At 46.0% G+C, this 15,586-nt stretch overlaps 1 protein-coding gene across 1 annotated transcript in view; it reads left to right on the top strand.

Moving 5' to 3' along the window:
* Window positions 1-15,586, top strand: part of UBAP2L (ubiquitin associated protein 2 like) — a 42,715-nt gene that overhangs the window by 15,722 nt on the left and 11,407 nt on the right. The window contains 11 exon segments of the mRNA XM_032318274.1: window positions 358-410; window positions 2,006-2,091; window positions 4,446-4,617; window positions 8,658-8,856; window positions 9,661-9,938; window positions 10,096-10,268; window positions 11,459-11,648; window positions 12,351-12,405; window positions 13,065-13,239; window positions 13,568-13,640; window positions 15,332-15,527. Coding sequence (XP_032174165.1) covers window positions 358-410; window positions 2,006-2,091; window positions 4,446-4,617; window positions 8,658-8,856; window positions 9,661-9,938; window positions 10,096-10,268; window positions 11,459-11,648; window positions 12,351-12,405; window positions 13,065-13,239; window positions 13,568-13,640; window positions 15,332-15,527 — 1,650 coding nt within the window.

The following is a 15,586-nucleotide window of genomic DNA, read 5'->3' as shown; positions in this document are numbered from 1 at the left end:
ATTTTACTGGAATTGACCACTAAGTCAAAGGGCTGAAGGGTTTAAGAGTTTGCCTGGAGCATTGGATCTGTTGTCCTCTGGCTCCTGCACCCCCACTGCCTTTACCGTTAAAACTATGTAACAAAACCAGAAAGTAGGTGTGAAATCATCATCTTATTAAAACCCTTATATTCTGAGGTATCACTTCCTAAATAGTCTTTTTCTCCTTCTGGAGCCTAGGAATCCCTTCTGATTACTAAAATCTGGCTACACTTTTGGCTGCCAAAATGTTAATACGTTAGTGTTTTTTGTACATATCTTGCGCTGCCACTTAAAATTACTTCACTGTTGGTTTTTTTTTTTTCCCTTTATTGCCAGGTGCTTGGAGGACTGCAACCGAGGAATGGGGAACTGAAGACTGGAATGAAGATGTAGGTATTCCCGGGTTATTCCTCACCAGTGCTTTCTATCCCTAAGTGGTGTTTAGGGATAGAAAATGGGTATGTTTCTACCCCTCAAAATTCACCCTTAAGATTCTGACCCAAAACTTTTACATCCAAAATAGTGTTCTGAGCCAGAACATTTCACATATGTTATATGAAGGAGACTGGGCATGAACAGGACTCTGTGGAACCAGACTATGGAAAGGGCAAGTGCACCTGTGTAAGTCCAATATCTGATTGTCGGATTTATCCCAGGAAGAGATGGTGGTTGGGTAGGGCACCAGAAAGGAAGTCAGGCAGGTGGTGCGCTGAGTAGCAGCCGCTGGCGGCACGTGGTGCCAGAGCTGGTTCTGTTGTTTGGTTCACATTCAGGCACTGGCGTATGGTCCTGGGATTGGCTTAGAGGTGGGTACAAAGAGAAAAGGACTGTACCACATCTTCAGGGTTACAGTCTGGTTGGTTCTGGAACCCTTTTATTTACTTGAAGCCCAGCTTTGTAATTGAGATGAATATATACAGCCAGCTGTCTTCCATCTTGACTCAACCTAGAAACCTTGTACATGGGTGGCGTAAACGTGGCACCAAACAAGTTGTGAATTCACTGGAGTAGTACCTGAGAAAAAGAATTTTTCGGATTCTTGGTCCCAGTCAAGCTTTTGTTGTGAATTCTACTTTTCAGTGGTCATGGTTTAACTTCTGTTTTAACATTTTTCGTTCTACTTTCCTGTACTTGTGTGTGTTCAGGCAAGACAGCTCATGTAGTGAGAGGTTAATCGGTCAAACTGTCCTGGTTTGCCAGGCCTGAGTTCTTAACATTTCAGATGCAGCAGCGTAAGAGGGTGATTCTTCTCTGTTGTAACTGAGCTATTGCCTTGTGAATACTTTCTAAGATTTGGCTTATCTGTTTAAGCAACTTTCAGAAAATGCTGTATTTGGGGGAGTAGATTCCCTGCTTTTGGAGAAAAGATTTTAATCAAAAAGTGAAAACAAAACCAAATCAAATTTTGAATAGTTAGAATGAGTTATTCCTACAGTTGCTTACCTATACTGCAAAGACTAGGTGTAATAAAGTTACCATTAAGGCAAAAATTGAATATTGTTGAAATTATCCCTGAAAAGACCTTAATTTACCAGTATTTGGGCCCTTACTGCTCAAAAGCTAGGAATTAATTTCTTTTATTTCTGTCTTTGTCTTGACTGTAACCTTTCTTTGAGAGCAACATTGGAAGTTAAAATTTGGTTTGGGTCGAGGTGGGAGTTGGGAACTCTGATCAGAAGGTATAAAAAGGTTTTCTCTCTTTTTTGTATAGCATGTGTATTCAGGTTTTTGTAAGTTTGGTGTTCATATCATGTGACTCCACTATATTTTACTGGGTTTCTTGATTTTACCCTCTCTTTTGATAAAATCACTGAGCCTGTCTTGAAGTTGCGTGGAGGTCAGTCCAGGTAGGGTTCCTCTGGGTAGGTGGTCCTCTCTTCTGAGGGTTTTCCATTTTCCTTGGTGTTAAACTCCCCTTATCTATGCCAGATTTCTGACTGTAGCCCACCTAACACCAGGAGTAACTAATCCCTCTGTTTTACAGCTGTCTGAGACCAAGATCTTCACGGCCTCTAACGTGTCTTCAGTGCCTCTGCCTGCGGAGAATGTGACAATCACTGCTGGTCAGAGGCAAGTGTGTGGTAAAGTTCAGCATCTTTTTCTGGAGGGGCCTGGTGAAAGCTATAAGAAGAGTAGCAAGGGGCCTTCATACGCTGCTATAGTGTTGGTAGTAATGGTAACCAGAGCATACTAGGTTCCTTTTTAGTTGATTGATAGGTTTACAGGAGTTGATCTACTAAATGGAAATCTATATAGTATAATTTTAAGGATGTTTCTTTCCAAAATAGCTTCTTTAATTACATAGGTCAATCTGAATTAAAATTTTGTATAATATAACTTGACTGGTAGTAAGGTAAAGTTAAACATGGAAATGTTTACATTTATTTGAGTTTGCAGAAGTATTTAGTAGCTTCTTCTCTTGCTTTATAAATAAGATTTTTGTCCGCTGAGCCTACTGAGTAAAGCGATCATTTTTACTGTAGGATCTGGCTAATGAACTTTTTCGAATTTGATCCCTAAAGTATTGGGGTCAATAGAGGAACAAACACTTACCAGGAATATTTTTATCCCCAGAAGTCCTCTTAGATTATTTCTAGACCTAGGTATGATAGCTGTTGACTCAGAAGGTCCCGAATTGTACCAGAAATAGGACGTTGAGGCCATTACCCCCAGAGGTGATGTGTATTCTTTTTCTGACCCCAGTTTTTCAACTCTTTGACACCAGCTATAGCTGTTCAGTAATTCACTTCAATTCTGATACTATCTAGAGTTAGCGCACAGCCTAGTAGATGCCTTTATCCCATAAGACCGCCCTTGCTTCAGAGGTCAACTGCAAGTGGGTGCCCAGGGTATCCATACACTTCTGCCTGGCTGACAACAAATTTGGGGATTCTCACAGCCTCCGTCTTAAGTTCAGTAATCCGCTAACATGACTCCCAGAACTCAGGGAAGAGGTTCCTTACCATCACTGGTTGGTTATGACCAGTGCTCAGGAAAAACAGCCAGTGGAAGAGTTGATATGGCAGGGCATGGCGTGGGGCACAAAACCTCCCAAGTTTCATTACTTAAATAGGCCTGATTGATTAAGCCATTGGCTATTAAAGGCAGTCCCCAGCTTCCAACCCTAAGAGTGGGTAGAGTGTGCTGGGGTTGAAAGGTCTAACCCTATAGTCCCCTTCCTGGTGTTGCTGGTGGCCGCTCCCTTCCTGAAGCTCTGTTGGGGGGGGGGCTCCTATCCTGAGTAACCTCATTATTACAAATTTTTGTTGAAAGAGGCTCATTACGGGGCGCCTGGGTGGCTCAGTTGGTTAAGAATCTGCCTTTGGCCCAGCTCATTATTTCCAGGTCCTGGGACTGAGCCCTGTGTCAGGCCCCCTGGTGAGCAGGGAGTCTCCTCTTTTCCCTCTGCCCTTCCCCACCACTTGTTCTGTCTCTCTTTCTCAAATAAATAAAATCTTTAAAAAATTCTCTCTAATGAAAGTAAGAATAAAGAGATTCATTATGAATAACAAGATATTCTGGAAATTTTAAGAGTTTCAGGAGCTCTCTGTCAAGAACTGAAGACAAGGGACGCCTGGGTGGCTCAGTTGGTTGGGCAGCTGCCTTCGGCTCAGGTCATGATCCCAGCGTCCGGGGATCGAGTCCCACATCGGGCTCCTTGCTTGGCAGGGAGCCTGCTTCTCCCTCTCTGCCTGCCTTTCTGCCTGTGCTCGCTCGCTCTCTCTCTCTCTGACAAATAAATAAAATCTTTAAAAAATAAAAACAAAAAAACTGAAGACAAAACCAAACTATAGGTGTTTTTATTATACCACATTAACTTTGGAAATTTCATAAAAACTGGGGGAGGGATTCCAAAGACATTTGAAGAAGATGCCGGTGTTATAGTATATGTTTTTATGTATTAGGTACTACTAATGACAGGTATTCAGTATTAAAATATTGGCTAGGGGCGCCTGGGGGGCTCAGTGGGTTAAGCCGCTGCCTTCGGCTCAGGTTATGATCCCAGGGTCCTGGGATCGAGTCCCACTTCCCGCCCTCTCTCTCTCTGCCTGCCTCTCTTGTCTACTTGTGATCTCAGTCAAATAAATAAAATCTAAAAAAAAAAAAAAATTAAAATATTAGCTAAAGAATTGTAAAGTTTTGGCCTAAATAATCAAGCTGCTATTAAAACTAACATTTGCTATTTCCTTAAATTGATTTCACTAAATTGGAATATTTAACGTATTATGGTTGACAACACCATTGGCATACAGCTGGATCCTACAGGGGCTCTTACATACCAATTACTTTGGTAGATGAACTATCTCAGGTCTTTGTGTTATTGATGAGGGCTTCATTTTGATCTAACTGAAGTCTGAGTTGCGAGTTGGGGAATGCTGGAACGTTCTGTTATTATTCATCACAATGTCGCGTCTCCCCACTAGAATTGACCTTGCTGTTTTGTTGGGGAAGACGCCCTCTTCAGTGGAGAATGATTCATCTAATCTGGATCCATCTCAGGCTCCTTCTCTTGCCCAGCCTCTGGTGTTCAGTAATTCAAAGCAGAGTGCCATAACCCAGCCTGCTTCCGGAAACACATTTTCTCATCACAGTATGGTAAGTAGGAGACATGGTGTCTTCCAGCCACACTTTGCTGCCAACCCCAGCACACACATGCAGTACTGCCTTCTGATAACAGGTTTGGGGCAGGGTAAAGCATCCCCTTTTGTCCTCTAAGCAACCTTGGGTGTAGAGATGTAGAATTGGGTAATAGGGGCGCCCCCAGAGGAGGACGTAGTTTTGGACGCACTGAATCTTTTCTAGAAACGAGTGTGCTCCGTTACTGAATACTCGCTGTGCTGAATGTTACTTGCTCTTAAGAGAAAAACATGACATCTAGTTTTAATCCTTCTTTAATTCTAATTAAACTTTGATGGGAGGTTGTAGTGTTTCCCTATTCCTTCCTTCCTTCTTTTCTTTCTTTCTTTCTCTTTTTTTTTTTTTTAAGATTTTATTTACTCATTTGACAGAGCACAAGCAGGAGGAGCAGCAGAGGGAGAGGGAGAAGCTGACTCCTGCTGAGCAGGGAGCCTTTGGTGGGGCTGGATCCCAGGACCTCAGGATCATGACATGAGCCGAAGGCACACGCTCAACTGACTGAGCCACCCAGGCATCCCTCCCTATTTTTTGATAGAAGAGAATTGCCATATAAATTTGTTTAAGCCAGATATTTCTGAGCTAGGCTTCCAAAAATTTGAAGTTTTCATGACTCTTTCTGCTTACTGTTAATCCCTTTCTCTCTAAGCAGGGCTGAGAGTAATTGCTTTGCCTGCCTTACTGAGCTGTGGAAAGACAAAGTAAGATGAATAAGGGCCATGCAGGTTTGGAGTGGCGGTGGTATTGTTCATTAATACCTAGAGTGCTCACGGCATGTGACTTGTTGATCAGTTAAAAGACTTGAGGTTATTAGTTAAAGTAAAGGAATCATTTAATCTAAAGAAAGGTGGTGAACCAGTTTTTTTTGGGGGGGGGTGTTGTCACAAAAAGGAAACTTTATCTGCAGCAAAAAGGAGATCACAGGGCAGGGTGGGGGAGGTTGACCAATTTTTTTTATAGTCTGCAAATCCTAAGAAATACTTTTTTTCTGTTTGCCTTTCCCTTCCTATTTGTATCTTTTTTGGTGGAAGAATACTGTAGTTGTTAAGAGCTAAGAGACCATGTGTGTGCATATAATTTTATTTTTCTGGTAGTAGGATTATAGTAATTACTTGCGATAGAAAACTGCTGAGCTAGCCTCTAATCCAGAACTGTCAGTTTTTAACTACCGTCTAAAAATTTTTGTGTGCGTGTTAGTAATTTGGTGATTGATGTTCTGACATACATGGAAGGTGGCAGGTGAGGAAAGGTGGGGCAGATGGACAGGGAGCAGAGCATTGGGATTGAAGAAAAAGGGAGAATGAAGAACGCTTGGGTGGCTCAGTCCGTTAAGTATCTGCCTTCAGCTGAAGTGGTGATCCCAGGGTGCTGGGATCGAGTCCCACATCGGGCTCCCTGCTCAGCGGGGGGGCCTGCTGGAACTTACTCGCACATGTGTGTATGCGCCTGTTCCCGCTCTCTCCCTCTCTCAAGAAATAAGTAAGTAAAATCTAAAGAAAAAAATTAGAGATAACAGTCATAAAGTTAAGGAAATAATACCAATCCCTGAGCTATATGGTGGGAAAATGTGGTGATGCGTTCTATCTTTTAATTGCCTTTTTAATACCTGGATTGTAAAGATGTACAACCTAATTCAAACTCTGGTATGAAAAGTAAGTTTTCAGCATATTTCATTTATCCTAATAGTCTGTTTAATATGTCACATGATGTTAAACTAAATAAAAATACCAGTCAATATTATGTTCTTCCCATTAGCTGTATTGGTCAGTATGCTATTCATTTTCTTTCCTATTAAGAGTAAATATTAGAGGATTAATTTCCATTAAAATTTAATAGATTAAATAATCTAGGAGGTCCTCGTTATCGTGTGATATGTAGTCATTACCTCAGGTGCTGTGCCTTTAATGTAAAGGTCTGCACTCGCAGCCTATCTGGTCATCATCGCTACATGCGATCATCTCTTTGCCACAGTCCCATACTTTTAACTCGACTTCTGGTGTTTTGTTTTTGTTTGTATAATCTTGTGAAATAGACTGAAATGGGAAAAATGTCTTACCTTGGGTTGGACAGATAGGTTTTGTGTAAGAAGACACTGCTCAGGGGCAACTAGGTGGCTCAGTTAAGTGTCCCTTTTGGTTTTGGCTGAGGTTGTGACCTTGGGGTGGAGAGATGGAGCCCCGCATTGGGCTCTCTGCTCAGTAGGGAGTTTGCTTGGAGTTCTCTCCCTCTGCACCACTCAGGTGTACACACTCGCTCTCAGATAAATCTTTAAAAAAAAAAAAAACAAAAACAGCACTGCTTAGTGTTGATGAGGATGGAATGGTTTGGTAAGAACCTAAAGAGAACCAGGTTCTAAATCTCCTTGAGGGGTGCCTTGGTGGCTCAGCGGGTTGAAGCCTCTGCCTTCGGCTCGGGTCATGATCTGAGGGTCCTGGGATCGAGCCCCACATCGGGAATCTCTGCTCAGCGGGGAGTCTGCTTCCCCCTCTCTCTCTGTCTGCCTCTCTGCCTACCTGTGATCTCTGTCTGTCAAATAAATAAATAAAATCTTGAAAATAAATAAATAAGTTAATAAGTTAATAAATCTCCTTGAAGGTGTTTTAAAAGATTTTATTTATTTATTTATTTATTTGGCAGAGAGACATCGAGAGAGGGAACAGAAGCAGGGGGATTGGGAAAGGGAGAAGCAGACTTCCCACCAAGCAGGGACCCCAACATGGGCCTCGATCCCAGGACCCTGAAATCATGACCTGACCCGAAGGCAGATACCCAATGACTGAACCACCCAGGCACCCCTCCTTGAAGGTGTTTTAGAGGAGTCAAGGCCACATGCTTCATCTGGATAAGCCTGGTCGTCTTACCCAGGAGTAGGGAGTGGGGAAAATCTCCCCAAAGCCTTAAGAATAAATTTTGCTTGGTTATTCATTGTTACCCTATAGAACTTGGATTGATACAGACAAAACAGATCATACTGACTTGTTAGTTGATTGTCCAGTGCAGACATTTTGATAGGCCCTCAGCTCCTCTCCGTCAGCTCCTGTGCTGGTTAGAGCAACGTGGCGGTGAGGCTCCAGTTCGTTCTTGTTACTTTTCAGCTGTTCAGTGGAAGGGGCTAGGACATTAATGCCTAAAGTGAAATTTTATGTTAACCTTCATATTAATTTAATAATCACATACTGCTTGATTCAAAACTAAAAAGAAAAAAATTCGTTTTAGTCATTAGGTGTTGAATTCTTTTTTAAAGATTTTTATTTATTCATTTGATAGAGACAGACACCGAAAGAGGGAACATGAGCAGAGGGAGTGGGAGAGGGGGAAGCCTTACGTGAGGCTGAATCCCAGGACCTTGGGATTATGACCTGAGCCGAAGGCAGATGGCCTAACAACTGAGCCACCCAGGCGCCCCTAAATGCTAGTCGTTAGATCTTTATCCCTGAGGAGGAAGTGATGGAGTAACTTTTAATGGCTCTCATTTTTTTGAGTGCTTATTATGTGCCATGCACGTATTAAATGCCTTTTTTTTTTTTTTAAGATTTTTATTTATGTATTTGACAGAGAAACAGGGAACACAAACACGGGGAGTGGGAGAGGGAGAGGCAGGCTTCCTGTTGAGCAGGGAGCCTGACAAGGGGCTCGATCCCAGAATCCTGGGATCATGACCTGAGCCAAGGCAGATGCTTAACAGCTAAGCCACCCAGGCGCCCCTAAATGCTTTTTTATGTATATTACTTGTTTAATCCTCCTACAGCTTTATGCAGTCCTATTCTTATTTCTATTTTCAGGTGAGGAAAATGAGGTCAGAGAAATTACAAATGAGTTTTCCATGATTCCGTAGCCAGGATCTGAACCTAAGCAGTCTGACTCCAGAGACTCTGTACTCAGTCTGCTGGCATTCTTTGCTTGTCTGAGCTCCACTGGCTCTCACTGTGGAGAAGTGTCTTTCTGAGTAGTGAACACATTTGCTTGCTGTGGATTTCTCTCATCTCTCTGTTGCCCTACAGGTGAGCATGTTAGGAAAAGGATTTGGTGATGTTGGCGAAGCCAAAGGTGGCAGCACCACAGGCTCGCAGTTCTTGGAGCAGTTCAAGACGGCTCAGGCCTTGGCCCAGTTGGCGGCACAGCATTCGCAGTCTGGAACCACCACCACCTCCTCTTGGGACATAGGCTCTGCCTCACAGTCCCCATCGCTGGTGCAGTACGGTGAGAAGAACGGAGAGTGACTGGAATTCTTTAAGTCTGGGAGTATGAGTGCCAGACGCGGGCAGGAGTCAGGGGTGGAGAATGAAAATGAAGAAGGTCAGACGGGGCAGCCAGCCGGCCAGTGTCCCCTACTGATCTTCCCCTGGTCAGACGGGGCAGCCAGCCGGCCAGTGTCCCCTACTGATCTTCCCCTGGTCAGACGGGGCAGCCAGCCGGCCAGTGTCCCCTACTGATCGTCCCCTGGTCAGACGGGGCAGCCAGCCGGCCAGTGTCCCCTACTGATCTTCCCCTGGTCAGACGGGGCAGCCAGCTGGCCAGTGTCCCCTACTGATCTTCCCCTGGTCAGACAGGGTGGGTTCAGAATTCTAGGAAATAGGAAAAAGTTGAGGCTTAGGATGTCGTTATCAAAATTAAACACATACATAGTTGCAGTCTTCAGTTGATCTGGGGGCTTTTGGATTCTCCCTAGATGGGTTTTTAGTGTTTGAAAATAACACATTGCCTTTGAGAAGGTTCATGGACTTGGCCGTTTTAGGACCTTAACATTCTAAATACGGACAGTTCCTAGATCCTGTCTTACAGAGGCAGGGTTGTCGTGCTGGCTTGACTGGGCTAAACTTAGAACAGGTGTGATCCGGTGGTTGTCACTTTCAGAAATGAGGGTAAGCCCTAAAAAGAGAGCCTGTTTATATGAGGTACTGAATCTTGAGGGTCTTGTTTTCTGCTTTTTAGAGTAGGAAAGTAGCATGTTTTGGAAGTTTATCAGCATGTCTGGTCTCACACATACTGGGTTTCTCCATACAGATTTGAAGAACCCAAATGATTCAACCGTACACAGCCCCTTTACCAAACGCCAGGCTTTCACCCCGTCTTCAACCATGATGGAGGTGTTCCTTCAGGAGAAGCCACCGGCAGTGGTTACCTCCACCGCCGCACCCCCACCCCCCTCTTCTCCTCTGCCGAGTAAACCCACCTCGGCCCCGCAGATGTCTCCCGGCTCTTCAGACAACCAGTCTTCTAGCCCTCAGCCGGCTCAGCAGAAATTGAAACAACAGAAGAAAAAGGCCTCCTTGACTTCAAAGGTAGCTGAGCTGTGCGATGGGTGCCATCTTAGGGCAGGATGGGTATGGGATTGGGGAATTGAGGTTGTAAGGGGAGAGTGCAGATTGGAAGCAGAGGTTTGTTATTGTTGTTAGTCCCAGGGACGGTTGTACTGAAAGCCTTCCTTTCTCTCTGTAGATCCCTGCTCTGGCTGTGGAGATGCCTGGCTCGGCAGATATCTCAGGGCTGAACCTGCAGTTCGGGGCTTTGCAGTTTGGGTCAGAGCCGGTCCTTTCTGATTACGAGTCCGCCCCCACCACGAGCGCCTCTTCAAGCCAGGCTCCCAGCAGCCTCTATACCAGCACGGCCAGGTAGAGGACACATCAATCATAAGACTTTTTTAATAGGGCTTTTCCTACTTTTTCTGAGTCTCGGGCTGATTCCTTTAATTCCTAAGAGGCCGAGCCTCTGGCTGAATGAAGGAAAAGTGTCTGATGATAGCGTTTCACTAAGTATTTCAGAACAGTGTTACTGGCGTTATCTGTAACTCGGAGCAGGTAGAGCGATGCCCCTTGGGTACTTAGAGTGTCGGCGCCCGGTTCTTAAGAGCTGTGTGTGTGACACTTTCAGCAGGAGGACATTGCTGCCACTCACAATGCCTCTGACACATGTGGTCCTTTGCTGTGTGTCTCTGGCCTCCTAGAAAAGACGGAGCATTGATACATCACACAAGTTAAATGGAACCTTCCCTGCCTCCTCCGATAGCCAGGTGGGAGAGCCGGCGGAAGCAGCAGCAGATCCGAGGACTTCCTGGGACTCGGCTGTTTTCCTTAGTCCTTCGAATTTCAGAGCAGCGGTGTTAGGCCCTAGCCTAATCTGTTGAGTCATCATTGCCGTTAATGCATGTGAATATTTTAAAAGTTCTTCTCAGGAGAGTTTTACCAGTAACCTTATATGTAATAGGGTTTCTGAGAAAGCCAGGAGGTCAGAGTTCCTTAAAATGAATATGAGCAAAAGATGACTTTCCTTATGCTTAGGTTTCCTGTGAGGGTGTTTCGGAGGGATCGGGAGTGGTCCATCCTTTCTGCTTTTGTCTCTTTCTCCTGTAACAGCAGAACGTAGGGTAGGGGTTTCAGTTTACACTCCTGATTATATAGGATGTGGAAATGCTATTGGTGTGTTTTTTTGTTTGTTTGTTAAAATTTTATTTATTTATTTGACAGACAGAGATCATAAGAAGGCAGAGAGGCAGGCAGAGAGGCAGGCAGAGAGAGAGGAGGAAGCAGGCTCCCTGCTGAGCAGAGAGCCCGATGCGGGACTCGATCCCAGGATCCTGAGATCATGACCTGAGCCAAAGGCAGAGGCTTTAACCCACTGAGCCACCCAGGCACCCCGGAAATGCCTATTGTTGTCAGGAAAAGATTGTTTTTTATCTGTTCCTGGAAGTTTTCATTTTGACTGTAATCAAATTACCCTAGTAGAAGATCTCCACTATTTCCTTCATATCAGTGGATCTGTTCTGCTTTGTTTCTCTGAGATTTTCCTTCTGCATTCCCTACAGTGAATCTTCATCCACAATTTCATCTAACCAGAGTCAGGAGTCCGGTTATCAGAGCGGTCCAATTCAGTCGACAACCTATACCTCCCAAAATAATGCTCAGGGCCCTCTGTATGAACAGAGGTCCACACAGACTCGACGGTACCCCAGCTCCATCTCCTCATCGCCCCAAAAGGACCTGACTCAGGCAAAGGTAGTGGCTTTACAAGTCCCTGGGCTGTGGTTAGGACAATACTGGGGAGAGTGTCTTCAGTGTTAGTTTTACTTCTTGATAAATGGTGCTGGGATACCTCAGAAGTACGGATTGCGAAGCTGGAAAAAACACAGTTCTGTGGTTGGTGATATTGAAAAGTTCTTTTCATCAGGCTTAGATATTCAGAGCCAGAAACTATTCTCTTTGCAATAAAGATTCATTCTTTGTAGTAGAATCAGTGTCAAATAATGGTTTATTTTTCTGGGAAGATCTGAGTTCTAGGCTTCGGGTGTGTACCAGTAGACACCTTGCTGTGTCTTGGCCCGGTGCCGGGACAGCACGTCCCAGAGGTGCTGTGGAATGATGGTCAGATGCAGCCAGTGCACTGCTGGTTTGGCCAAACTGTTGGACTTCCCTGTCCTCCCCCGCGGCCCTAGACTTAGGCCTTTGCTGTGTCTCTTCTGGGTTTGGGGTGTCTCAAGCAGGTTGGGGGTTGCCTTCTGCTGCCGTGGGTCACACGGGACTGGCATACCTTGTGTTCGTTCCATTTCTTGTCATTCTGTTGGGATAGTCCACGTTACGTTAATCCTTTGGTCAGCTTGCAGAATTCCCTGAAAGATTTGTTCATGGAAATTAAGCTGAGTCAGTGCTGACTGGACCTGTCCACTTGAGCTTCTTACTCCTCTGTTGTTTTTGTACCAGAATGGCTTCAGCTCCGTGCAGGCCCCGCAGTTACAGACCACACAGTCTGTTGAAGGTGAGTGTTTTTCAGGACTTTTCCTCTAGGTTGTAGTGTTTTTCCTCCCCCTCAGCATTGTTTGCTTTTCTAGGATTATGGTGGGAAGAGTCCTGGCCTTGGTCATAGTCTTGATTTGGTTCTGCCTTGCTATTTAATATCAAACTTAAGTTTCCAGTTTCTCTGTTTTCGAGTAGTGATAATACCCTTGGTTCCCTCAATTGCATAAATGAGATCAGTGCCCTAAAATGCTTGGAATCTAAAAAGAGAGAGAGAGAGGGAAAAGGGGTTACCTAAACACAGAGAGTCCATTATTAAATAACTCACACTCTTGGCTTGGGGACAGCCTGGGACTCCCATGACTAAGAGTCGTCTCTTTACTTCTCATAGACACTCCTTTCCTCTGACGAGGTGAATTATTTATTCTTTTTATTTATTTATTTATTTGTTTATTTTTTTAAAAGATTTTATTTATTTATTTGTCAGAGAGAGAGCAAGAGCGAGCACAGGCAGACAGAGTGGCAGGCAGAGTCAGAGGGAGAAGCAGGCTCCCTGCAGAGCAAGGAGCCCGATGTGGGACTCGATCCCAGGACGCTGGGATCATGACCTGAGCCGAAGGCAGCTGCTTAACCAACTGAGCCACCCAGGCGTCCCGTGAATTATTTATTCTTGATTTCCAGGTGCTACAGGCGCTGCAGTGAAATCTGACTCACCTTCTACTTCGGGCATCCCCCCTCTCAGCGAAACGGTGTCTGCAGCTTCCTTACTGACAACAGCCGGTCAGCATTCATCCTCCTTGGGCGGCTTGAGCCATGGCGAGGAGAGTCCAAATGCTACCACCACGCAACACAGCAGGTGATTTGGGTTGCGGCTGGACGTTGGGGTTGTGTGGCGCAGGAACAGAGCTCTCCGCCTCTGCTTTCCCTGCTGCCTGGCAGGGGCCACATTAGCGAGGTGGACGACCTGAAAGCTACGGGAAGTAGAAGCAGAGGAGGCCTGTCCTCCCGTCTCAGCAGCCAGTCTCGCTGTGTCTGCTCCCTCCATTGGGCTGGTCACTGCACTCCCCGTGATCTCGGGTCTCCTTGGCCCCGTATTCCGCTGCCTCTCCTCAGCCCTGTTCCTGCCGCATGCTCCGGGCCCCATAACCACAGCCGTGTGGCTGATGGCGGCCTCCTCTCTGCAGCCCCTTAGCCACGCAGCAGAACACCCTTTCGTCATCCACATCTTCTGGGCGCACGTCTACATCTACTCTTCTGGTAAGTGTGATACTGCAGAAGAGGAAGTGTGGTTTTCTTAACATTTCTTAAGAAGGATTCTTGGAAATCTCTTCAGGGGATGCCAGAAGCAGAATCCATAGATGCTACAGAGCCGTGGGTTAGTTCCCCAAACCCCCTGAGTCATCTTATTTTTTTTTTTTAAGATTTTGTCTATTTGACAGAGAAAGAGATTACAAGTAGGGCAGAGAGGCAGCAGAGAGAGGGGTATGTAGGCTCCCTGCTGAGCAGAGCGCCCGACGCGGGGCTCATTCCCAGGACCCTGATACCATGACCTGAGCCAAGGGCAGAGGCTTAACCCACTGAGCCAGGATCCCTGACTCCTGAGTCTTTATGTGACTTTTTTTTGTTTCTTAACACTGAGGTGGGTGGGACTTTGTATGCTCTGACAAGTGCTGTAAGAATGTCCCCTTCCAGGGCACCTGGGTGGCTCAGTGGGTTAAAGCCTCTGCCTTCAGCTCTGGTCATGATCCCAGGGTCCTGGGATCGAGCCCCGAATCAGGGTGGGGGGGGAGGGTTTCTGCTCAGCAGGGAGCCTGCTTCCTCCTCTCTCTCTCTGCCTGCTTATGATCTCTGACAAATAAATAAATAATCTTTAAAAAAAAAAAATGTCCCTTTCCCATTCTTTTTTTTTTTTTTTTTTTAAAGATTTTATTTATTTATTTGACAGAGAGAGAGAGATCACAAATAGGCAGAGAGACAGAGAGAGAGGTGAGGAGAAGCAGGCTCCCTGCTGAGCAGAGAGCCTGATGCGGGACTTGATCCCAGGACCCTGGGATCATGACCTGAGCCGAAGGCAGAGGCTTAACCCACTGAGCCACCCAGGCGTCCCTCCCTTTCCCATTCTGGCTGTTCTCATTCCTTGGTCTGGGATGTGCCGAACATGACGGCTGAAAATCATCCGTGTGGGTCTGGGCATCAAGCTTTTGATCAAATTGTTAATTCTACTCTTGTGATTTAGAACCACCATTTGTGGAATTAGGCTGATACAGGGTAAGGAAGCTGCATTCTGGGCAAAGATGTCTGGTTTGCTGGGAACCTGGGGAAGATGACGAGTGCTGAGGCTCCCTTCGAGGTCTCTCTCCTTAGATACAGATTCGTCAGAACTTGCTGAACTAGTGAAGGAGGATGTGGGAGAGAAGCCTGGGATGTAGTTCTTTGACTTGAACAGTTCATTGGCCAACCAGCCCCGGTTTCCGGAGTGTTGGTCCCCGCTTACTCTGCTGCCTCTGACGAGGGTGATGTGCGGTGGGTCTGTTGTTTACCACCCCTGCCTGATGAGTCTTGGGAAATGGGTAGCTAGAGGGTAACTCCTTTGGCAGAGGGCACCCAGGATTCAGCCACAGCCTCTTTTTTTTTTTTTTTTTTTTTTAAGATTTTATTTATTTATTTGATAGAGATCACAAGGAGGCAGAGCAGAGAGGCAGGCAGACAGGGGAAAGCAGGCTCCTCACTGAGCAAGCCCGATGTGGGGCTCGATCCCAGAACTCTGGGATCATGACCTGAGCTGAAGACAGAGGCTTAACCCACTGAGCCACCCAGGCACCCCGGCCTCAGCCTTGTTGACTGGGCAGCGGATGCGCTTTCCCCAGCAGGAGGGGGTGTGTATCTTTCCTGACCTGTTTGGCTAATCGCTGTTTCATCCTGTCTTCCACCGCTCCCCCTTTTTCAAGCACACAAGCGTGGACAGTGAGGCGAGCCTCCATTCTTCCTCCAGCACTTTCTCCACCACATCCAGCTCGGTTTCCGCGCCTCCCCCCGTGGCCAGTGTCTCTTCCAGTCTGAGCAGCGGCAGCAGCTTGGGCCTGGGGCTCAGCAGCAACTCCACCGTCACAGCCTCAACTCGGAGCTCGGTTGCTACAACTTCAGGTAGAGGGTGGTTGGCGCTGCTCTGGGACAGGGACGAGAAGTGAATGTGTGACAGGGTA

This window comes from Mustela erminea, chromosome 17 (genome assembly GCF_009829155.1).
Source record: "Mustela erminea isolate mMusErm1 chromosome 17, mMusErm1.Pri, whole genome shotgun sequence".
Taxonomy (NCBI): domain Eukaryota; kingdom Metazoa; phylum Chordata; class Mammalia; order Carnivora; family Mustelidae; genus Mustela; species Mustela erminea.
The sequence above is the reverse complement of the archived record's forward strand: the minus strand, read 5'-3'. Positions and strand labels throughout refer to the sequence as shown.